This window comes from Typopeltis vanoorti, chromosome 13 (assembly GCF_054136105.1).
Source record: "Typopeltis vanoorti isolate ZY-2024b chromosome 13, IOZ_Tvanoo_1.0, whole genome shotgun sequence".
Classification (NCBI taxonomy): domain Eukaryota; kingdom Metazoa; phylum Arthropoda; class Arachnida; order Uropygi; family Thelyphonidae; genus Typopeltis; species Typopeltis vanoorti.
In genome coordinates this window covers 103,655,362-103,680,270 of record NC_143561.1, presented here as the reverse complement: position 1 = coordinate 103,680,270, position 24,909 = coordinate 103,655,362, and the positions used below count along the sequence as shown (strand labels likewise).

At 35.1% G+C, this 24,909-nt stretch overlaps 1 protein-coding gene across 2 annotated transcripts in view; it reads right to left on the bottom strand.

The window, feature by feature from the left end:
* The window catches only part of Fur2 (furin-like protease 2), a 471,861-nt gene that overhangs the window by 99,814 nt on the left and 347,138 nt on the right, over positions 1–24,909 (bottom strand). For both annotated transcript variants that reach the window (XM_090402961.1, XM_090402962.1), the window contains 3 exons: positions 21,616–21,662; positions 17,169–17,356; positions 5,042–5,195 (listed from right to left, as the gene is read on the bottom strand). In XM_090402961.1, the coding sequence (XP_090259087.1) occupies positions 5,042–5,195; positions 17,169–17,356; positions 21,616–21,662 (389 nt within the window). The remainder of the gene's footprint in view (positions 1–5,041; positions 5,196–17,168; positions 17,357–21,615; positions 21,663–24,909) is intronic.

Below are 24,909 nucleotides of genomic sequence, written 5' to 3'. Positions count from 1 at the left end.
ATTTAATTCCTTTCTCTCATCAGGACGCATACCAAGTGAATTTGTAGCAAGCCAGCAAGCCAAACTGTCTGCATTCCAAAACCTAATAGAGATCACACCTTCATCAGCAACTGGAGCCCTATTTCTCCATCTAATACTGGCTACAAGATATTTTTCTGCATTATCAATAACAGGCTTAAAGTGAGAATGAGACAATTAAAAGCACAGGTATACTTGTCTATGATGAAATACCAGGTTGAGCAGTAGAATTTAATCTATTTCTGCTATGTGATCTAATCAGCTTAGTTAACATGAAAAGTAGTCGATAGCAGTGCTATCAATAGACCTTACTCAAGCATTTGATAATGTCCGGCATCCCTTTCTGTTCCATATCCTCCAGCATATTTGCGTAGGTAAAAAGCTGCTATCCATTATCAAAGGAGCCTAGGCCAATTCAACTACCTGTCTCCTAGTTAATGGGTTTCTGTCAGACCTGGTAAAAATTTGAAAAGGAGTCAAGCAAGGTTGCTCTTAGTCCACTGCTCTTTGATTGGTTCTCGAACCTTTCTTACAGGAAGGCGACAATACATATGCTGTGTGAGGAAAAACAGTTCCTTCAACTATGAAGGTAAATAAGTTATTAGCATATGCTGATGACGTAGTTTGCACTTGGAAGGATAATGATTCCATATATATCTTTTTTTTTTTTTTTTTGTGGTATTTTGGAAAATTTCAGCAAGATTAGTGGATTAACTACTAATGCAGACAAGACAAAATTAAAAGTTTTTGGAAAATGGGGTTTTGGAGGCATTCCTTTTGGACTAATCCCTAAAAGAGAATCCCTCATCATACTGGAATTCCCTTCTCCACTTACCCAATATTACCAGTTCAAGAACTTGTATACAAAAACTTTGAAACCTTAGAAGACTGGAAAGTAGGGCCACTTTCCCTTTCTATTAAAGCAGTAGTACTCAAAACCATAATCTTTTCTGTTCAGTTGTACATAATAAATATTGCAGACACCACAGAAGCTGAAGAAAAGTGATTATATAGTAAGCCTGTGCAATTTTTTTGGTCCAGTTGATACCAAGAAATTAAAAAGGAATTTCTTCAACTATAGAAGAAGCATGGAGGATTTGGGCTTCCAATCTTAAAATTCTGCTATAGTACGCCCACAGATTCGAGACGCTTCAACACTTCTGCACATAACAGGAGGAGAATCCATTCCGATAATAGGGTAATCAGTCCGTATTGTGGGATGAGATGTTTATTATTACACATCGGAAATTAACTTCTCTTTTATGATCATTGTAGTTAACTATGTTGCTTGTATAACAGTTGGAAAATTTTACCTATAAAGCACGTGATTTCGCGTGTTGGCAACCAATTCGTATGTCCTTCATTTCTTTCTCCCTTCAGCATGAATCGACTATTCTTGGCAAGTCACCAAGCAGAGATCTACAAACAGTGGGCGTACTATATTTATGCAATACAACTTCAAAAATCCTTAAAATATTACAGACTAATCACACATGTGCAGACCTTCTCCTGCACTACCTGGGTTTTCATCTTCCCCTGTTTAGAGTTAATGATTATAAAGGTCCAAAAGCTGAGATTATTCTTGAATACTACAACACTCTGTGCTTAACTCGAAGCCTGCGACAACACTCTGGCATTGGCATTCTTTCCATTAAAAAAAGTAAAATTTGGTATAAAGAAATCTTTAATTTCTTTATACCAAATTCCACAGTTGGATACTGACGAAAACACTTTGTTTCATAACTTATTAAAGTTCCAGGGATACCCTAATAGGAGGGATCTTGCCTGGAGAATTGCATATGGCCATTTTCCAGTCAATACCATCAAATGGAGGTACTTTAACATTGGAGATCCAATCTGTGACATCTGTTACAGATTGGAATCAGTAGAACATGTATTCTACAGCTGCCCTCTTGCCCTGTGTATTTGGAACAATTATGTAATGTGTTGGGCATTCCATTACTTACAACAGAACAGGTTATAAGGCATATTCTGGTAACTGGATCACATTTTTTTATTAAGCTAAAAGCACAATAAAGAAATAAAACCCGACAAGTTTCGTAAGTCGTTTGACTTACATCTTCAGGGGTAAAAGGTAACGAAGTTTAAAACAACAAAAAGAGAAATTATTCAAATATAGTTCATACTATAGAGTTGTAGCTGCCTGACTGTTCATAAAATTAAAAAATCAGAATGCAGATTCACAGCAGTGCTAAGTATAAACAATGCTGGATAATGCCACGTTCATAATGTCCGAGGTCTGACTGAGGTATATTTTTTTATCAAAGCTGACCAAACTTGGTGTAGAATTAAGCCTTGGTTTTTATTGCATTGTGTTGGAATTCTAAACATGTTTGCAGCTTCTTTAAATTTCCTTATGTAACAGTTTTTTTTCTATGTAAGACATGTTTGTTTTCTGCCCGAGTACATTGTGGCCGGTGGAAGTGGTATGGAAAGAAGCTAGGCCTGATTTGTGTTCTCTTCTGGTTTGCACATCCTTTTGGTGTTCGTTCATGCATATTTCCCCAGATCTTCCTGTCTGTCCTACATAGCAGATGCCGCAAGAACAATAAATTTTATGGTGTACCAAAAATACATAAGATAGGTATTCCCTTAAGACCGATAGTGGATGGAAGAGACTCTCCGACCTCTAATTTAGCAAAACATCTCACCAACATGATTTTACCTCACACAGGAAAAACATCTTCTTTCATCAAGAACAGTGCACATTTTATTGAGAAGGTAAAAGATATTTACATTGGACTTTCAGACATCTTAGCAAGTTTCGATGTTATCAGCCTATTTACAAATGTTCCAAGAAACAAAACTGTGAATCTCCTTGAAGACCTCTTTCCTCTGGACATCATAGATCTTTATAAACATTGTATAAATAATACTTTTTTCTTGTAGCATGTATCAAGACAAATTTTGGGAACAAAAAGGATAGGCTATGGGCTCTTCCCTCTCTCCAGTTTTAGCTAACCTATTTATGGAAAATTTTGAAAATAATGCTTTAATCAATTATCATAAAAAACCAAAAATTTGGCTATGCTATGTAGACGATATTTTCATCATATGGCCAGGAACAACAGATGAACTCATTGCTTTCAAAGATAATTTACATAAGAATATAAAATTTACTTTAGAAGAGGAACTTAGAAAACATCCTTTTCTTGACATCCTATTAGAAGTCAATGAAAAAGATAATAAACTTTCTTTCTCAATATATAGAAAACACACCACCACCCTTCGCAAAAAATAGGGCTAATAAAAACTCCGAGGGACAGAACTTATAATATTTCCAGCACAGAAAAACAGAGAAATGAAGAATTGGAATATTTAACACAGATCCTCAAAAAAAATGGTTATGAACCCAAGACTATCAAAAAAAATTCTCCACACACCTCTTACAAGCATCTCACAGAAACAAGATTTCAGAAACGCTATCACTCTTCCATATATCAAGAATGTTACAGACAAGATGGCTAAATTACTAAACAAACATAACATCAAAGTAGCCTTTCTGCCGCTGGAAAAAATTTCAAGATTTCTATATCTCCCGAAACCTCCACATCATCCTTTAAAAAAACCAGGTGGTTATAAAATTTATTGTTCTTGCGGCATCTACTACGTAGGACAGACAGGAAGATCTGGGGAAATATGCATGAACGAACACCAAAAGGATGTGCAAACCAGAAGAGATCACAAATCAGGTCTAGCGTCTTTCCATACCACTTCCACCGGCCACAATGTACTCTGGCAGAAAATAAACATGTCTTACATAGAAAAAAAACTGTTACATAAGGAAATTTAAAGAAGCTGCAAACATACTTAGAATTAATTAGAATTCACTGTGTTGATGGTGAAGACATTATGAACGTGAACAACAGAACGTGGAATAATTCAGCATTGTTTAAACTTAGCACTGCTTTGAATCTGCATTCTGATTTTTTAATTTTATGAACAGTCAGACGGCTACAACTGTATAGTATGAACTATATTTGAATAATTTCTCTTTTTTGTTGTTTTAAACTTTAAATTACCTTTTACCCCTGAAGATGTAAGTCAAACGACTTACGAGCCTTGTCGTGTTTTATTTCTTTATTGTGCTTTTAGCTTAATAAAAAAAATGTGGTCCAATTACCGGAATATGCCTTATGAACTTCTAAACCACAGAAACCTCCACTTAGAACAGGTTATTTTTTTCAGTATCCACCACTTATCAAGCAATGGGAAAAGAATTTTGATTTTTATAATTAATGAATTAAAATACCATTTATGGATGATTAGAAAGGAACATGGATTTGGAAACCAGCAACATGACATCCAAATGCTTTATAATATTATATTGTGGAAATTTTATTGTTCAGATGATTTTTGTACTTAGAAAGAAGCATTCTAGGAGATACCAAATTTTTGACTAGGTGGTGTAAACCACCCACATTATGCAATATTTGCCAGGGAAAGATAAAAGTCTGTCTATTTACAAGATTTTTATTTATACTGTTTTAACAGATATAATTTATATCTGTTTATTTATACAAGATAAAAGAAGAGACAGGGATATGGATGAGTCTTATTGCCTAAGGTCAGTGCATGATCTTTCATAAGGTAGGCCTGAACCAGCTTGTAAAAGTATTGTACATGGTCTTTCCAGACTAGGGTTTGGGTTATTGAATATTTCCTGAAAGCTGCATAATGGAACAAAAAGTAGGTTTTCTGTATGGAGAGTTGTGAAAGAATAAACATCAATTGGAAGGGTGAAGTGAGTAGAGGAAACAAATGAGTTTATGGTTCTGTCATGCTAAACAAATAGTTGAGTATGACAGATAACATCTATAGTAGGCCTTCTGCAACAAGTTTCTTGACACGACAGAGGCAATATTATAATAATAATAAAAGACAATACACAACTGATGAGTATATTTTAATTCAAATGTTAAATTTGAATAAATATTTATAGAAAATAATTACTTAAATATTGAATAAACAATCCTCTTTAATTTTATAAGAAAATACTTACTTTTTATGAGAAGGATACGTATGTGCAGGACATGATGAAACACAGTCATATTTTAACAAAAATAATCCAGGTTTACAGCTGAGACAGGTATCAGGTTTCTTTGTACAGGTTAAACATTTACTCATGCAAGGCAGGCATTCATGATTATTTACATCTGAAATTAATTCAATAAGATATACCATGCTAAAAGGATTAAAATTAGACTTTTAGATGCAAAAAGTTTTATAGGCAAAAGTAATTAAAGTATATAAAAGAAAGTGCTTTTTCATGATGAAATGTGCTTATGCTGATAATGATTATCTTCACTCGGAATGAATATCTTCAAATGTATTTACAAAACAAGAACAGGATATCATCCACGTTTTGTGATTTAACCATGAATGACAATTATATGCCTAATATTGTTGTAGGTGACCACTATTTGCATAGACAAAGACTTCTACCTGTCATGGTATTAGTTCTACTAGACATTTAATGATATTGATCTTTTACCGATGCATGTTAAGTGCAGTAATGCACACAGGTGCCCAACGTTATTTTATTTAATTATATTTTTTTTGAAGAGCTGCAAGTTGTAATTGCTTGGAAATACTTCACAGGCTGCTCCAGAGAGTGAAGAAGAGGTTCTGTGTTTGCAGTTGCATAGTAAACATATGCTGGAAAACTGCTGCTCTTTTATCAGCAAGTGCTACTGAAGGAGAAGGAATGATAGTTGCCAATTCATTGCAGCAGTGACCATGGAAGTACCTGTAGAATAGAAATAGACACATTGCTGAAACACTGCACCTGTGAGATAAAAGTTGAAGTGAATATGCAAGAGAGAGAGAGAGAGAGAGAGAAATCATCTATAAGCCTAACTGTGTACTTCTGGACAGTGTCAAAGATATTAAGGGAAGTTCTACGTGCACCACCCTAAACATGTGAGCAGTATTCAAAACATAGGTAGATTTGGGATTTATATATAGTTAAGAGTTGGTTGGATTAAATAGGCTCTTGAACAAAACAGAATGGCAATTTTCTTAGATGCTGAGAAGACTATTGATGTGATGTGTTTATGCCAAGAAAGACTGAAGGTAAATATGTTGGAGGCTTAATGGATTGTATGCAGCACTCAGAAAGGATTAAAACAGAATTTAATACTCCCTATATTTCGTCTGTCACTGAGACATCTTCAGGGATTACAAAAAAACTAATGTAACATCTACACAAATACCAAATAATACTAAGCACAACCACGTGGGTGACTCTAAAGTCCTATCTAGGTGAAGCCCCCTCTAAGGGCGGCTGTAGGTGGCCTGGAATGTAAGGTGGGATTTCTGATGATGTCTTTCCCAAATCTTAGGAAGCTCAATGCAACCATATTTAATAAGGTTTGGTTGATTTCTGAGAGAGTAAATACGGTTACATTAAGCTTCCTAAGATTTGGGAAACACTTATCAGAGATCCCGCCTTACATTCCAGGCCACCTACAACCGCCCTTAGAGGGCACTCCACCTAGATAGGACTTTAGTCACCCACGTGGTTGGGCTTAAGTATTGTGTGGTATTTGTGTAGATGTTACATTAGTTTTTTTGTAATCCCTGAAGATGTCTCAGTGACAGACGAAATATAGGAAGTATTAAATTCTGTTTTAATCCTTTCTGAGTGCTGTATACAATCCATTAAGCCTCCAACATAATGTCCTCACAGCCCTTAAGCCTCTACACACTGAAGGTAAACATTAACCAAAGCAATGAGATCTGATATTGTCTGGTAATTTGTGTTACTAAGGGTAAGGGTAGGTGAACTGAGATCTCTTTTGCAAGAGAAAAGACAAGACTGTGTTTTGGTGACATTGAACATGACAAGGTTGCCCTCACCCCCATTGAAGGATAGTATGAAGATCAATGTTTAGGGCACTAGTTGTAGATGATCTAGTAGCCTGGGATGTCAGAGAGTAATGCATGGTTTGTCAATGAGTAGGATGAGTGGAAAGTACTATCATCAGCAAAACACTGAATAGAATTAGTGCTGATTGCGAATAGATCATTTATGAGCAAGAGAAAGAGACTAGGTGATAGGACAGAGCCTTAAGGCACTCTGGCATTGATGAATCTTTAAGAGCAGGAGCCATCTACCATGATGGCAAAGAACGACCAGAGAGAAAGCTGGCTACCCAAATACAAAGGGAGACCAAAGGATGGCAATTTGTTGAGCAGGCCATAAAGCCACATATGGTCAAAGGCTTTGGAAATGCCAAGGGCAATGGCACAAGTTTCTTTGAAACTTTCCATGGAATGTCAGTCAGTTGAGGATCTTGGTGGGTGATGCAATCAGTTGAGGATCTTGAATTGCAGAATTGGTACTGGTGGGTGCTGATTAATTGGTGGACCTCAGAGTAGTGGAGGAGTTGGTTACTGATGACTTTCTCCATTATTGTGGAGAGAACTGAGATGATGGCAATTGGTTGGCAATTTGATGGTTGACTTCTATCATCCTTTTTTCGAATAGAATGCATACGAGATTGCTTTCATGCATTGGGATAAGTACCAGATATGTGCAGTAGTCGGTTCCCCCCCCCCCTTATCTGCAGGGAATACGTTCAAAATCTTCCACGGATAATAATGAACCCTACATGTTTTTTTTCTGTTTTTTCCTATACATACATACCTGTGATAAAGTTTAATTTATAAATTAAGCACAGTAAGAGATTCACAACAACTAATAATAAAATAGAACAATTATAACAATATGTGTAATAAAAGTTACGTGAATGGAATCTTAGCAACTCGGCATACATTTTGTTTTTGTGAAGTCGAGAAACTTCCTTGCCTTTTTTTTTGCTTAAAAGGAAGCACTTTATGGTTTCTCTTTGCCATATCCAAATCGCCAGCATCACTATTCTTGCACTTTGGGGTCATTATTAAGTAAAATAATGATTACTCGAACACAATAAATGCGATACCACAACAGTCGATCTGATAACCAAGATGGCTACTAAGTGACTAACATGCAAGTAGTGTATACAGTACAGCGTGGATATGCTGAAGACAAAGGGATGACTCATATCCTGGGCAGAATAGCGCAAGATTTCATCATGCTACTCAGAATGCAGCGAAATTTAAACTTACGAATTGTTTATTTCTGGAATTTTATATTTAATTTTCAGACTGGGGTTGACCACAGGTAACTGAAACTGCACAAAGCGAACCCACAGATAAGGAGCTACTACTACTACTGTTGAATATATTGTAGAGATGATGCAGGATGGGTGTTAATTCTGGAGCACAATGTTTCAGAACAATAAGAGAGATTAAATGAGGACCAGAAGACTTTTTTAGTATCCAACCATGTGGAAAAGCTTATGTGTTCATCGCACATGTTGACTGGATTTTAATAGTATAGATGCGAACACAGATTGATAAGAAAATAACTATTTATTAACTTAAATGTTAATATTTTGCAGGTATTATATCCTGCATCTTCAGAGCACATGAACAAAGTTTGTTACAATAGTGAGACAACTGCAATCCGGTGTAACAGTGGGACTAGTATGAGTAATTGCAGCATGCAACACAAAGATTAAAGTCCTAATTACGCACCATCTACATTAAAAAAAAAAAAAAAAAACTGGTCCAGAGTTTTGAAAAATAGTAGTCCAAAAGTTTTGAAAAACAAACAAAAAAACAACAACATTAATTTGGTCTTAGGATGACTGTCTCTCAAATCTTTGGTAGATTTATACAGCCATACTTGTTGAAGTTTGGAGTGTTTCAAGGCTTCTGTTGATTCCAAGAACAACCTCTCTGACTTGTAAAAGCTCTGTGCAGTACTTTCATTTTTTTCAATTGATCCTGTGTGTAGGGATATCCAAAGCATGGTCTGCCAGACTCAACTTGCCATAGTGAAAGTGCCAGATATATTTTTTGTGTTCACAAAAAATATATCTGGCACTTACGCTATGAAGACTATTGATGTATGTGTTTATGCCAAGAAAGACTGCAGGTAAACATTAGCCTAAACAATGAGATCTGATCTTGTCTGGTAATTTTTTGTGTTCACAAAAAATATATCCGGCACTTTTACTATGGCAAGTCGGGTCTAGCAGACCATGCTTTGGATATCCCTGCACACAGGATCAATTGGAAAAAAACAAAAGTGCTGCGCACAATCTTTTACAAGTCAGAGAGGTAGTTCCTAGAATCAACAGAAGCCTTGAAACAAACCTCAATAAGTATGGCTGTATAAATGTACCAAAGATTTGGGAGACATTCATCCTAAGACCAAATTAATATCTGTTTTTTCTTTTGTTTTTTTTTAACTTAGATGCGCCTAATTAGGACTTCAGTCTTTGTGTTGCATGCCACAATTACTCATACTAGTCCCACTGTTACACCGGATTGCAGTTGTCTCGCTATTGTAACAAACTTGTATGTGTGCTCTGAAGATGCTGGATATAATACCAGCATTTAAGTTAATAAATAGTTATTTTCTTATCTATCTGTGTTCGCATTTTAGTATCCAAGTTTTTTAGCAGCTTCCTGATTTCTTTTGTTGAAAAACAAAAAGAAGAATACACTGCTTGGATTCCAGTATGGAAGGAGGTGATTTCCCTTCCATCAATGCAGGAGTTTGAGGAAAAGCGTGATGCCAGGGGGTCAGTTTTATATTTGCGTGAAATAACAGTGGTTTCATCAGGATGAGAGTGCAAGAGAGTAGAAGGTGCATCTAACAGCCTTAGCGAGGGACCAGAAGGCATAGCTTCCATTTGGATAGGAGGCAAGTTTTTTGCTGTTAACCTTTATGAAATCAGATATGGATCTGATTTGTGGTAAGCTATATATATATATTTTTTTTTTTTTTTTTTTCTCTGACTTATTTGATATTGCTTTTGATTGAACCAGAGCTTAGAAAGCAGATGAGGATTAAGCCTTGAAATGGAGATGGTCTTCATGCCAGTGACAATAATTTCTGTAACTCATTCACAGCAGATGTTAAGGTCAGATGAGCAGAAACAATAGTCAGACCAAGGAAAGGAGTAGAAATTCCAGAGGTCATCCCATGGTCATCCTCATTGGGGTCTCATCAGTGAGTAGGTAGACCTGGTTTGACCTTTATTGATGTCTAGTCAGTGGGAGGCACACCCAAACATGGAGATACTAAGGCAGAAGCAATAGGAGAGGTGATATTTACCTATACAAGTTGCAAACAGGTGTATCACCTTATTATTGAATTACTCTGGATTTAGAGAAAGATGTTGGAAGTTTATTTTGCACTTGATTAGACTATAATAAATTTAGTTTAATCCTTTATCCAAGTGTAAGCAAACAAAGTTTGCACCTGAAAATATATTCAGGACTGGGATAAGGTGGTGCAACACCAGGCAACTCAGAGCAAAGGTGGACCAAGCTCTCATCACTCCTTGTCTCAGTATCTCCCATAATGCAAAGCACATCTCCTTGCAGACATGTATACTGCTATGCATTAAGGGAAGGGCCACTACTCAGACCTACATTGGAACTCGTGTCAGGGTAATTAGGACTTGCTGCCACCTAACCATTTGGCAGGACAAGAGAAAACACCATGGCCTGATGCACTTTTGTGCTTGCATATCAGCAGATGTGCCACATTGTGATGGTTCTTAGATTTTAACCAGATCTGCTTAGGGGGAAGGAGTAATGTTATATATATATATATATATTTAAAAAAAATAATAAAAAAAAATTAAGAAGACTGTTGGCAACTTGGATCGGTAAATATGACATCTCCTATCTTCTGCCTTAGTATATCCATGTTTGGGTCTGCCTCCCACTGACTAGTCCTCAATAAAGGTCGAAACCAGTCTGGGTAGTGGCCCTTCCCTTAATGCATAGCAGTATACATGTCCGGAAGGAGATGTGCTTTGCATTATGGGAGATACTGGGACAAAGAGTGATGAGAACTTGGTTCACCTTTGCTCTGAGTTGCCTGGTGTTGCACCTTACCTCAGTCCTGAAGATATTTTCAGGAGTAAACTTTGTTTGCTTACACTTGGATTAAGATTAATTATAATAAATTAAACTAAATTTATTATAATATTAATGTTGTAATAAATTTAGTATGAAATTCAGCAATAAAAAGATAAAGACAATGAAAGTAGGTAGAAACATTGAAAACATCAACTGTATCCTGAATGGTGAATCTAGAGAACGAGTAAATCATTTCAGCTATTTAGGCACAATATTTAGTGAAGATGGTAAAGTAAATATGGAAATAGACAATAGAATTAGTAAAGCTGATATGGTAGGAAGTCAGCTGAATAAATTTATATGGAATAAGAAAGAAATTAGTCAAAACACTTAATTAGCTGTCTACAATACAGTGCTCAAACCAATTTTAACTTATTGATCTGAGAGCTGGGTTAGCAATAAAATACTTGATCAAAGATTGGAGACCCTCTGATATTAGAGGTCTGAAAAAGATTACTGGAGCGAATTGATGGCATCAAGATAGTATCACATTAAAAATGTGAGGATATTAGGAAAGAACTTGCCATTGTTAGCATTCAGGAATATGTTAGTATAGCTAATCTCAGGTGGTGTGTGGTCACTTAAAGAGAATGAGAGAGGAAAGCTTAGCAAAACAGATGTTCTTTGCCAGGTTGGCAAGAAAAAGACCCAGATTAAGACCAATATGTAGATGGATTGATACAGTACAAAGCACCTTAAAAGACAGTAATATAAGATCTGATAATATTGGAATCTTAGAATCAGACAACAGATTAATTTGGAGGAAAATTGTTGATCAGAAGTAATGGTATAACTTTTTCATGTAGTACTGTCATGATTATCATGTACACCCCTCAGGCTACATATCAGAAATTTGATGATGATTAATAAAAACTTTAGTAACCATGGCAAAAATGCATCAGAGGTTTACATCCTCTCGGGTGAGTCATATGAAAAGACTCGATAAAATTAGGAAAAACTACTGCATGTAATGATTGTCTTTTTCTCTTGTTACTTTTGTAGAGCATGAAGTCTTCTATACAGAAATCACAAAACTGAAGTTTTATTAAGTATACATAACTACAGGACTGAACAATCTCTGAAATACATATTATTTCAATAAAATTTAATTATTTTCTTAATGAATTGAAATAACTTACCATTACTTCATTTCTGATTTTATAGGCTATTAAACAGTTCACAAATAAAAGTTTTACACAGAAATTTCTAAAGATATCCCACAGAAGGAGATGTGATATATATTCAAGTGAGCTCCTGCTCAATGCAGCGTATGCAATATAAAGCGCAGTGTGAACATGGAGGTAAGGATCTTTGGTAACAATTACTAAATACCTGCACATCTTTAAGTACATCCAATTCTGTATCCCAATGGAGGATAGGTTTAATAATATCAGTACAAAAAATCTAAACACCCAAGAAAAATTAAAGAATCATGCTACTTCCTACCAACATAAAAATTTATGTTTTTAAACTGAATCATATATAACACACACTCTGCTCAAAGCTCAAGCAGAATTCCTGAAAAACAGAAGTGATATTGAACATATCTACTGTCTTAGAAGGCTTCTAAGTGGAGCAAACACTGACTTTAAAGTTCATAGATTACTCCATGGCCTTTGATTCAAACAAATAATGTTCAAAAGTCTAAGTTATTATAGCATACTCTTGCAAATAATTGAAGCAATAGCACACCATACCAGAAATACTATTCAAGAGTAATGCTTAATGGACAGATGTCTTAGAGCTCTCTTATTGTCACCAAAATGAAGAAAGACTCTCTGCAATCCTACCTCTTCATACAAGGAATTTGTATAGAATAACTCTTGAAGATTCAATATACTCACTCAATAAACTCATGAAAGCAGTCTCTATTTTGATGAGATTGTGTTAATTAACTTTACTATTAGAACTGTCAAAAACCATAAGAATCTTTTTAAAAATGCAGCATTAATTGGCTAATGGTCAACAGCAACAAAACCAAAGTCTTAAAAAATAAAATACAAGAGACCATTAAGTCAAATGATAAACTCCTCAAAGAGAAAAGATTTTCAATACCTTGGTTCCTACATGGATACTGACATAGTAAACAGAGCAAAAAGCTTCTTAATTTCAGAAAAGCTTAATATCAGGAAATCCAAACTTTCACTTTTATCACATTATAAGAGGCATGCTTAAGAACTAAGCTTTCTTAAGTTGTCAATTATCCATCAGCTCAGCTATGAGCTGATGCATTATCAACAAACACGAGTGCCTTCTTGCACATTTTTATGAATATGCAAGAATGCTGAATCAGAATAAAATTATTTATATATATGAATAGTGAAGTTCTGATACCATCTAATACGTATAATTAATCGTTTTTAGTCTCTTTTCTGCACAATATTTGCTAATACCCCTGATGATATAAGTCTGACAATTTATGAAACTTGTAAGGTTATATTTATTTATCTTAAAACATGTGGTCTAAATACAGGAAGCTATCTACAGAACTGCTAGACCACAGAAACAGCATTGAAACCACATATCCTCAAGCTGTGTGATATTGCATCTCCCCTTGCAATATCACACAGCATTTTTTTTATGTTTTTTTTTTTTTTCTATTTTTATCAATGTAATATATATATATACAGGGTGTTTCAAAAAGAATGACCCGATTTCAAATAATTATATTTAATAATGAAGTGGTACAATTACAAAATAAATTATCAAGTATGAAGTATGGCCTAAAGTTTCACTCACCACATTACAAATGCTCAATGCCCTCCACCTGCTGCACGGACAACATCAAGCCGATAGATGAATTCATCCCAAACACGTCTGAGAGTGTCTTCTGTCACAGAATTTACTGCAGTCATGATTCTGGTTCTGAGCTCATCCAAGTCAGAGGGTAATGGAGGAACATAAATACAGTCTTTTACATATCTTTTACAGTCTTTTCCCCATAAAAAGAAGTCACAAGGTGTGATGTCTGGAGATCTTGGAGGCCAAGAGTGTAGTGGCAAGTCGTGGGGTCCCGTGCGTCCAATCCAACGCTGAGGCAATGTTTTATTTAGAAACCGATGAACTTGGAGGTTCCAATGTGGCGGTGCTCCATCTTGCTGAAAAATGTAATCTTCAGATTCTTCATTCAGCTGTGGAAGCCAGTCCTGCAGCATTTCAAGATAGAAGTTTCCCATAACAGTGTTTTCCTCAAAAAAGATAGGACCATAAACCTTTCTAACAGAACATTCCCCTTTGCACATTCCCTGTGAGGTGTGTGGTTGACCAGGACTCTTTCCCTTACATAAACACCCTGTTTTTTGAAATTGTTGATATCAAAGACGAATGTTTTTGTCCAGTGGTGGATCAATTCCATAACGTCATCTAAACACACACTGCACCGTAATCATGGACTCAGTCTTGCTAAATTCGAGAACACAAAACTCCTTCTGTTGACTAGACGCCATCTTCTCATTAACTAAGCATAGCGGCTATTTGGGTGCTAATAGTGGCATCTAGAGTCGTCATATCAAACTCTGGGCCAAGGCCGTTCACATGGTACAAGTCACATTCATTTGTGGTTCGTGGTTGCAGAGATATACAATTTTCAAATCGGGACATTCTTTTTGAAACACCCTGTATATATATATATATATATATATATATATATATATATATATATTTTTTTTTTTTTTTTTTTTTTTTTTTTTTTTTGACACATATGTAGAAGGGAAGGCAACTGCCTGAAAAAAATAATCATCCAGGGTAAACCATGCGGGAAAAGAAAAAGAGGAAAACTACCCTACAGGTGGAATGACCAAATATCAAGAATCACTGGATTTAAACTAGAACAAGCAATAAGAGAAGCACAGGAGAGAAAGAAATGGCGAGACATCATCAGGAAGGTCATGGGTCCTCACACATGAGGAGATCCGAGAGAGAGAGAGAGATGCTTGTCAGGGTTGGACACCATAGCATAACCACTAAGCCAATCAGTCTAGCAAGCTAACAACTTGGTGCCTTATTATGTTAATACTTAAACTAGATCATTTTCAAACTGTTACAATGCAGATAAGAAAGAAAACCATCCTGAATATTAATACATTCAAGGTTGATTCTTGAAGGCACTATGACAACAGATTCTAGTCAAAACCAGGAAAATTATCTCATCATCATAATACTGTCAACATGCTAAGTAGATGAAATGATGAATTCTGGTGAAATGATCAATTCCGTAATGTCATCTAAACACACGCTGCACAGTAATCACGGACTCGGTCTTGCTAAATTCGAGAACACAAAACTCCTTCTGTTGACTAGATGCCATCTTCTCATTAACTAAGTATAGCGGCTAATTGGGCGCTAGTTTACAGCTGTAACAACTAAGGCTATGAGGCCAGCATATTATGTCTGTTAACTGTGTGCATTCTTTCAGCTTGTTTGGGGAATGAAAAACCCAAGTTTGCTGGGGGGGGGGCCTTTCCCCTCAACTAACTTACCTTCAGCTGAAAAGCCCTTATTTGCCTAGACACCACTAATACGAAGAGTGTATACTGTGATATGCCACTCCATATAATAGCATTCCAATAACCCAAATTAAACCTGAGCATTTTTAGGGTTATTCAGCTTGTATATGTAACAGTCTTTTCCTAGCAGCCAAAGTACTGGATTTCAACATTCAGACAAACATAAAATTTACGGTGGACTTGCTGAACTTCTGGTTATCAGAATTTCTGATGCATGGAAGGAGAAATACACAACTCTTTTAGGCACTCTTCTAATCCCATCTGGTCAGTTTATGTGTCACTTAGTTTGTCACTGATATAACATATTTAAGAAATATGAGGAGGGAGGTTAATATAGTTTTTATCAAATGTAGTAAATATATAAATAGTCATCATTATCATCATAATGCTAATAATGGATATAGACCATATTGGTCTGTTCTGGTCTCATTATCCATCTAATATACGCTTTTGAGGTCTACCTGGACCTCTCTTTTCAGTTGGTCTATATTTTATTATCTGTTTAGGATATCAGGTATTGGCTATTCGGTTTACATGTTTTATCCAATTTTGTTTGTAATTGTTTAGTTTTTCTTCTATTGATTTTATTTTTAGTTCTTTTAAAATATCTTCATTTTTTTTGGTCTAATAATGTGTATTTTGCAGCTCTTCCTATGAATCTCATTTCACTTGTTTTTATTCTTTGTTTATTGCCCAAATTTTGCTGTCGTATGTGGGCACTGCTATATTTTGTACAATATTTTGGATTGAGTGTTCTATTTATGAGGCCTATAATCTGTAAAAAATTTCAAGTTTTTAATTTTGTCTTTTTCTCCTTCATATGATATTTCACATCCAAGATAACAAAGTATTTATCTGTTCTATTATTTTATTATTAATAACTATTTTATTTCTAACTGGAGTTTGTCCACAAAATGCCATTGTTTTAGTTTTATCTATGGTTAATTCCAAACTGTTCAATATAATGTATGTTTACTATAATGTTTAAATTATATATTGCTCTTTGTAAATTGTCTTCCTTATCTCATATTATTACCTGATCATCTGCAAATAATAGAGGATTTATTTTGTTATTCTGGGAAATTTCTATACCTGAATTGTTTAAGGTGTTTTACTGTATTAATATTTCATTAATATAAATATGGAAAAGTGTTGGAGACAGAGGGCATCCCTGTCTTATTCCTTGGTTTATAGCTTGTTTTTCAGACATTTTTTTATTTTTATTTATTTTTATTATCTTTGTATATATTCAATATTGCATGTAGTAAAATATTAGATATATTTATTCTTTATAATATATCAAAAAGGTATATATATATATATATATATATATATATATATTTTTTTTTTTACTTTGTCAAATGCTTTTTCATAATCTATAAACAAAAGATGAGTTTCTAAATTAATTTCTCTTCTTTTTTTCTATAAGTAGTTTTAAACAAAAAGCTGCATCCATTGTAGAATGTCCTTTTCTAAATCCATTTTGACATTCTAATGGTATTTTTTTCACTGTATATTTTCAATTTTTCATTAAGGATTTTACTAGTTTCATCTAAAAATTAATTATCAATTATATGAAAACAGGAAGCTATGTCTAAAATATTAAAAAGATGCAAATTTTCACTTATATAATACCTCCATAATAGCCATCCTGACACCTGTCTACACACTGATTTTCCATAAGGAATAGTGAATCTGAGCAAGCCAAGCAATTTGAATAGCTGTAACATTCAGCACATCTTTCGGAACACTGTTCACAAGTAAATCTTTTTCTATCTGCATACAGACCTGATGGACATTCTTCTACACAATGACTGTATGCGCTGTAATATTTGAAATATAAATTCTGTTACAATCCTTAGGCAGCTATTACTATTTTATGAGTGCAACTTAAATGACATAAATGGATTGAAAATAAATATTTTTTATTCTTTATTCTTTGTTAAATTAGAACAATTATATTATGCAAGATTTTGCTCATTACAGCATGTACAAAGTGTATTCCCTTTGTTAGGTGAAAGATCTGCAAAAAGAGAGGGGAAATTGATATGTTGTTTTTGAAAGTAACTAGTAATATTTGATTCATTTTGTTGTGGATTACTATTTTTATGAGTGTAGAAAGTATTTTACCTTGGGTATAATAAATGTTAAAGATACCAAGCTATTTTAAACCTGGTTTTACTCCATTTCCCAAGTAAGCAAACAAACAAGTCAAGTTTGCACCTGCAAGTCTAACTGACCCTGCACGTAGTGCAAGACCAAGGCAACTCATGGTCTTGCACTAGGTGCAGGGTCAGTTAGACTTGTGCTTTGCATTAAGGGTAAATATAAAGATTAATAGAATAAGCTCTGATCACTAATCTTTATATTTACCCTTAATGCAAAGCACATCTGCTGGAGGAGATGCATGATGCTTTGTATTAAAGGCAAAGGGCCACTACCCAGACCGGTTTCGACCTTTATTGAGGTCTCATCAGTGGGAGCCACTTTCTACATTTATATCTCCTCCTGAGATTTTTATTTAATAAGGTTAAAACACCTTATGGTAACTTGTTCTGGTAAAATACTTATAAGCTCCGTATTACTAAAATCTTGGTATTTCTAGCCTGGCTCCCACTGATGAGACCTCAATAAAGGTCGAAACAAGTCTGGGTTTCGACCAAGAAATGTTGTGTACTCTTTTCTAAAAAGCTATTGAGTTTCATGTGTTGTTGGATAGTAGAAAGTTCTTTCTGTAGAAAATTAGAAGTAGAACAATTAGTTTTCGCTCTTCTGATTAGACATTTTATGATTCCTGTTTTTTGGCAAAAATGATTGGCTGATTCTTTAAGAATATACCATCATGTGAGCGTTGGTTTCCTGTAAACTGTAGTTGTACGAGTATTTGAAGGTGATTGGATGAGGAGAATGTCTAAAAATGATAACTGGTTGTTTTTTTCATTTCCATAGTAAACTTTATACGATGATGTAAGGGACTGATACTGTTTAAAAAAGAAGGTAAGGAGTCTTTGTTGTGAGGCCATATAGTAAAGATGTAGGGAAACCAACGTTCACAGGTCAGTATATTCTTAAAGAATCAGCCCATCATTTGTGTCAAAAAACAGGAATCATAAAATGTCTAATCAGAAGAGCCAAAACTAATTGTTCTACTTCTAATTTTCTACAGAAAGAACTTTCTACTATCCAACAACACATGAAACTCAATGGCTTTTCCGAAAAGAGTACACAACATCTTCTCGATTCTTATAATCCACCACTAAACAACAAAGATTCAATATGTCGAGTTCCAATTCCATACATCTCTGGGATTTCAGAACCTATCTCAAGAATTCTGAAGAAATATGAGTTAACAGCTATATATTCACCTATTAACAAATTATCTTCCCATTTTCCTTCTCCTAAAGACAAACGCTCAGCTATGTCTCTTCCTGGAGTTTATCAAATTCCCTGCAACTGTGATCTCTCCTATTTTGGACAAACTGGACGCTCTCTTGAAAAAAGAATCCAAGATCAATTCTCCATTCATCACAACAAACCTGAAAAATCTGGATTGGCTCAGCACAGGATTGAAACACGACAACATCCTTTGGTCAAAAACTCGCCTGTTACATAGTTCCCGCTATAAATTTGAACATTTATTCAAACAAAGCGTAGAGGACTTTCTCCATCGTCCTAACTTGAATCGGAATGACTGTATATCTGTATCAAAAATCTGGGAAGGTCTTATCAGGATAACTCATTAATTCATATTAATTTTATGTTATTTAGTATTATTAATTAATATCTGTATTTCAATCATGTCTCTGCATTAAAAAATAAAAAATATATATTCCTTTTAATACAGTGATATAACATCATGCGGCTTGTTCTATTTTTAAATGATCTATTGTTAGTATTCCACCTTGTATTTTTTAAAACTGTTCTTGTAATGCCACTGAAGATGGTCTGCAATTTTCAGACCGAAATATTTGGCTAATTAAATATCTTTCTTCAATCTTTATGTCACAAGTATCCTTAAAATATAAAATCTTACCTTAGTAATTTGATCATTTTTATAATAGTGAGAACTGAGGGTGTAGCTACCCAGTGATATTACTGGAATTTGCCAAGGCATATGATTTCACATGAAACGCTGTTGCGTCGTAAATTGGAGTAAATGGGGATGGATACAAAGCTTGTGATTTGGATAAGAAAGTAGCTGATGGACAGATATCAAAGAGTAGTGTATGGGGGGGGGGGGGAACTGAATCCAAGAGCAGGTGGGTGGTTAGTGGTGTACAACAGTTCAGTACTTAGTTTGTTTAGTTTATACATCAGTGATACAGGAAATAATTAAGGGAATATATATATATATATATCATTGTTTGTTCAATGATTGTTGGGAAGTTGTCCTGCTCATTATTCCTCTTGATTGTAGTCAATTTATTAATGGATATTATTTTCAGTCTCTTTTCCTTGAATTCTAATAGTCACAGATTGAGCACATTCCTCTTAAATTCAATAATCACATATTTCATAACGTGTCATAATTTTCAACTGTTATTCTATTTTAATTTGGCTCTTTAACTGTGTGCATAAAAAATGGTTCTCGAAAGGAGATTGAAAATTGTGCTCACATTAAATGTTTCCATCCCATCCCCAATGGCTTTAACAGGCCTTTAAGGCCCACAACCTTCCAAGCATGCTTGGATTTCGTAACCGAAATACGAGGATAGAATGGTCACTCCTATGCCTCAAGGTATTCTTGGCTGTATCCCTGTGTGTTCACGGGACCGGTTTGCCTGCTTGCGGGATGAAACACACCAGATAAACTGGAGGAAAAAACCCTACTGCCTGTGCCCAAGACCAGCTAACTTGGCTATGGCTGAGGAAGATCCTTCAGCTCCTCACGTCTCTGACGGGAATTGAACCTAGGACACTCCTTCCCCAGGCATATGGTTGTGAAGCACAAAGCCACTAGGCTAACCGCGTGGACTATATTAAATGTTTATTTGCAACATAAATGAATTCCGTATTTTATTTGTTTATAGTGAGAATCTAAATAGACTGGTGGTTTGGGCAAATAATAATGGCAGCCAATTCAAAGTGTAAAGTTAAACACTTTAGCCTAAATGGAACTGCACTGAATTGAATGAAATTAATGAGGCTAGGCATTTAAAGACTCCTGGTAGACAGACCATATTGCAGAAATATACAAAATAGCTCAAAGGATCTTTTGAATGTTAAGAAACAATCACAATCAGTATCTGAACTACTCTTCACAGATTGAATCACCAGGGTTTCTTAGAGATGTGGAAGTGATGGAGAAGATTCAGAGGGTGATGAAAATGGTGACTTATACTCCTTATGAGGATGAACCAGAGGCTTGTGGGTTACAAAGTTTAGCTATTAGGTGTAGAAGAGGCTATGATAGACAAGAAGTATTACTGAGATACAGAAACTTTTCAGTACATGACTTGATGAGACAGAATGAGTGATCACCTCTGAAAATTGTGTTAAATGGAATTAGGGGAATAAAGACCAAATTTTTGTGTTTGGAGAGTGGTAAATGAGCAAACAAATCATATCTCTCTTTAAAACGTATATACTTTGTTAGTTAACATTTTTAGGAGAGATATGGTGGTCATTGTGCCAATAATGTTGGTGTGGGGCTCACTCGATGTATCACTAGACTCAGTGGAGATAACTGTGTGATAATAACAACAATAAAATGCCATGGTTTCAAGCCACTCTTAGATTACACTTAAGGCCCATCATCTCTAAGAGTATCATGCAAATGCATTACAAAAATTCTTACTACTATGTAATGGCCACATACTAAAAATAAACAGCTATCCTCCACTTTTCACATACTCAGTGATTAACACAACAGATATTTAGATGGATGCCCATTGAAAATCTCACTTATCAGTCATGAGTAGATTGTTCCACTAAAAAGCGAAATAAGCAAACTTAAAACCAACCAGATCATGATTAACTGTATTTAAGGTACATATTTAACTAATATCCACCAGTAAACAGAAAACTAACTAGTAACATGAGTCAAATTCATGATTTACACACTGTTATGAAAAGCACTTACCTTGTTTCATCATAGAGCTGATATTTTCTTTCGCTACTACATGGATTCTAAAGGAAAAAAATTATTGTATTATTAGAAAGTGGGACTATCAAATAGATATATAAATAATATAAACATATTCAAATAGACACTGAATTGTGCAAACTATATCTTTTGATATGTTACTAACTCAAACAGGCAATATTTAAACAGATGTTTTTCTGAAGATTTCTCAGTTTCTGTTAAAAATTTCTTGTATAATTATTCAGGAAAATCATTTTTTGTTGAAACTGTGTAAATGAAAACATATCCATTTCATATCAATTTCAAAACAGATCAAATTCACAGCATCCATATTTCTAAAAACTCTTCTTTTACTGTTTTATGGAATAGTCTTACTATCCCATCACTAGAGGATGATATCAACAAATCAAATCATACAAAGCTACTAGTCCACACCCATCAGTGCTGTGTGTGAGAGAGAGATAAGCAGTCAAGAATAATAAAGGCATCTGCTTATATGCTTTTTAAACAACTCGAGGATGTAGTCCTTAAGGGAAACTGTGCAGAATAAAGTTCCAAAGAACGGAGGTAGATGAAATGAAAGAAGAGGATGAGAAGTTGGTTTGGTATGTTGAGCTGGACAGTGAATTGGCACTGACAGCAGTGTTGCTCATGTGTTTACAGGCCTGAGGGAAAGTAGTCAGTTTTAGAAGAATAGCACCATGAATACAATGGCAGAAGAGGAAAATAAGCTGGAAACAGAATATCTAGTGACTGAAGTAAATCTGTGAAAGAGGGTGGGGGGAAGGAATGCCAATTAACCAGATCACTTGGATAGTATTTTTGGAGCAACTTCTGTTATATCATACAATATGTTAGAACTGTATTTTGAGATAGGACAGATTTGGAACCTGTACAGTGATATCTTTAGTGGAAAAAAGAAACCTTGTTTGGAAGTTGACAAGGCTACAGATATGACGTGATGATGCAGGAGAGGCCAAAGGTGTATGTCAGTCCAAGAAGATATATCTGATTTCACACTGGTCAAACTAGCATGAAATAAAGCAACATATGGCAAGAGCCTTACAAGTGGACTGTGTAGAGATTTGCTGAGATTATCTGAGCTAAATGTTATATTGTGAAGAGGAGGGGGGAAGTGATTCATGATTCTGGTAGCAGTTTCCATGATGATGATGATTAGGTTTGCAAGTAGTAACGTTATATACAAGATTACCTCTACTTATATCTATGAATACTTTTTTTTTTTTTTTAAACCAAGAAATCAGCTAAAACCAAATACAGATCTTTCACTACAGATATAATTTGTGTTCTTCAAGGTGGATATTAACTGATCTACCAGCCTGTCCAAAGTAGGCTAAACTGCAAGTGCAAGGAACTTCTCCAAGATGTTCAAGAAGATGCAGCTGATCTTTGGGAGAATGTATAGGTAGCTATCTGAATGAAAAGTTTGAAAGTGACATGGGATATCACATTTACAGAGAATCTTGGCTATTTTTTCTGATGTGTCTTTAACATATGGGATGGGAATGATTTTGCTGTGATCTTGTGTGTTCGGTGCAGGATGGATGGAGGTGCATGCAATATTTTATCTATTTTATGAGTTGTATCTATTGGCTAATATGGTGTTGCAAAGGTACCTGAACTCGGTTTCAAGGCTGTGTCATTTGAACAAATAGCCCTGACTCAACGAGAAAGTGTTTTGAGGATGTCATACTGTTTGGAAGTTTGGGTGCTGTGATTTTTTTTTATGTAAATACCTTCCAAATACAGCATAAAATGAGTGGTAATAATCACTTGCATGAGGAACAGGAACAGGCAAATAAAGTGATTGCTTGGTAATGATTGCAAAATTGTAGTATGAGAAGTGCTTAGATAATGAGGCCAAAAAAAATCTATGGAGTTCTTTTGATATATAACCAACAGAATAAAGAATGACTATGGAAAGATGATACTGGCGAGTGAAAAAGGAAGAAAGATAACCACCACAAAGGATATAGCCGAAATGTTAAATGAGCAGTTTCATAAAGATATTTCATTCTTGTGAATGTGATAATACAGATATTGAGCACAGTGGAAAGGGAGGAGGAGACCAAATAAGCAAAAGGTATATGAGGAACTGAGTAAACTTGATATTATATACATTGAGTTTGTTGGACTTGATGTATCACTGTTTTGAGGGAATGTGTCAGGAAGTTAACATTTGCCTTGACATATTTTAATATGAGTCTTATACTGAAACAAGTTCTGAAGAGTGGAAGAAAAGCAAGATTGTTCCACTTCATAATGGAGGTGATAAGTGTTAGAGATGTTAGTAAAGACCAAGATTTAGAGTTGGGTTGACAATAGCAGCATTCTCTTTGACAGACAACATGGGAAGATCATGTTTTAACAATCTACTTACTTATAACAAGGTGACAATTGCAATGGACAAGAGAGACATGCATGTACAGTGCAATTGTCACTTTTGTTATTAATATTTAATAATAAAACATGTAAAGACCACAGTAATAACTTTTAATTAATAAAGGTACAAATATTTCATATTGAAATTAACAGCACATCTTCAGTGTCATACAAACAGTTAAAAGAATGGAATACAAAGTAAAGAACAGTCGGTGGATCACCAATTAGCAGTGTTGCTGCATGCTAGGAGATTAATTACTAAATATTAATAAATAATCCTTTAATTATTATTATTATTATTATTATTAAACAAGACCTCATGGAGTCAAAGACTCATCTAGGAGGTCCTTTTATCTCACACATATCTCATCATACCGCATCTTAAACACATTCAAACTCCTTGCAGACACCACACTCTCAGGCAAGGCATTCCAATCACTCGCAACTCTGCACGAAAAAAACCTGCCTCTCACTCCCCTACTCACACCCTCTTTATACAGTTTCCAGGGATGACCTCTGGTTCTCCCCTGATCTCCCACTATTCTCTGTAGAACTTCTCCACCATTGATCCTATAACAACCCCTTACCAACTTGTAGGTCTCTATCATATCTCCCCTCTTCCTTCTCTCCACTAGACTCTGCAAATTACATCTTTTCAATCTTTCCTCATACTCGACATTCCAGGTCAGAAACTACCTTAGTCAGTCGCCTTTGGACCCTTTCCAACATCTCTTCATCCTTCTGAAAACCAGGTGACCAAATCTGGGCACAATAGTCCATGTGTGGCCTAATCAAAGCCTTATACAATGGAACAAGAATCTCCCTACTTCTACACATCAGTGTCCTCCGCATCATTCCCAGAAGTCTTTGTGTTGTCTTCACAATTTT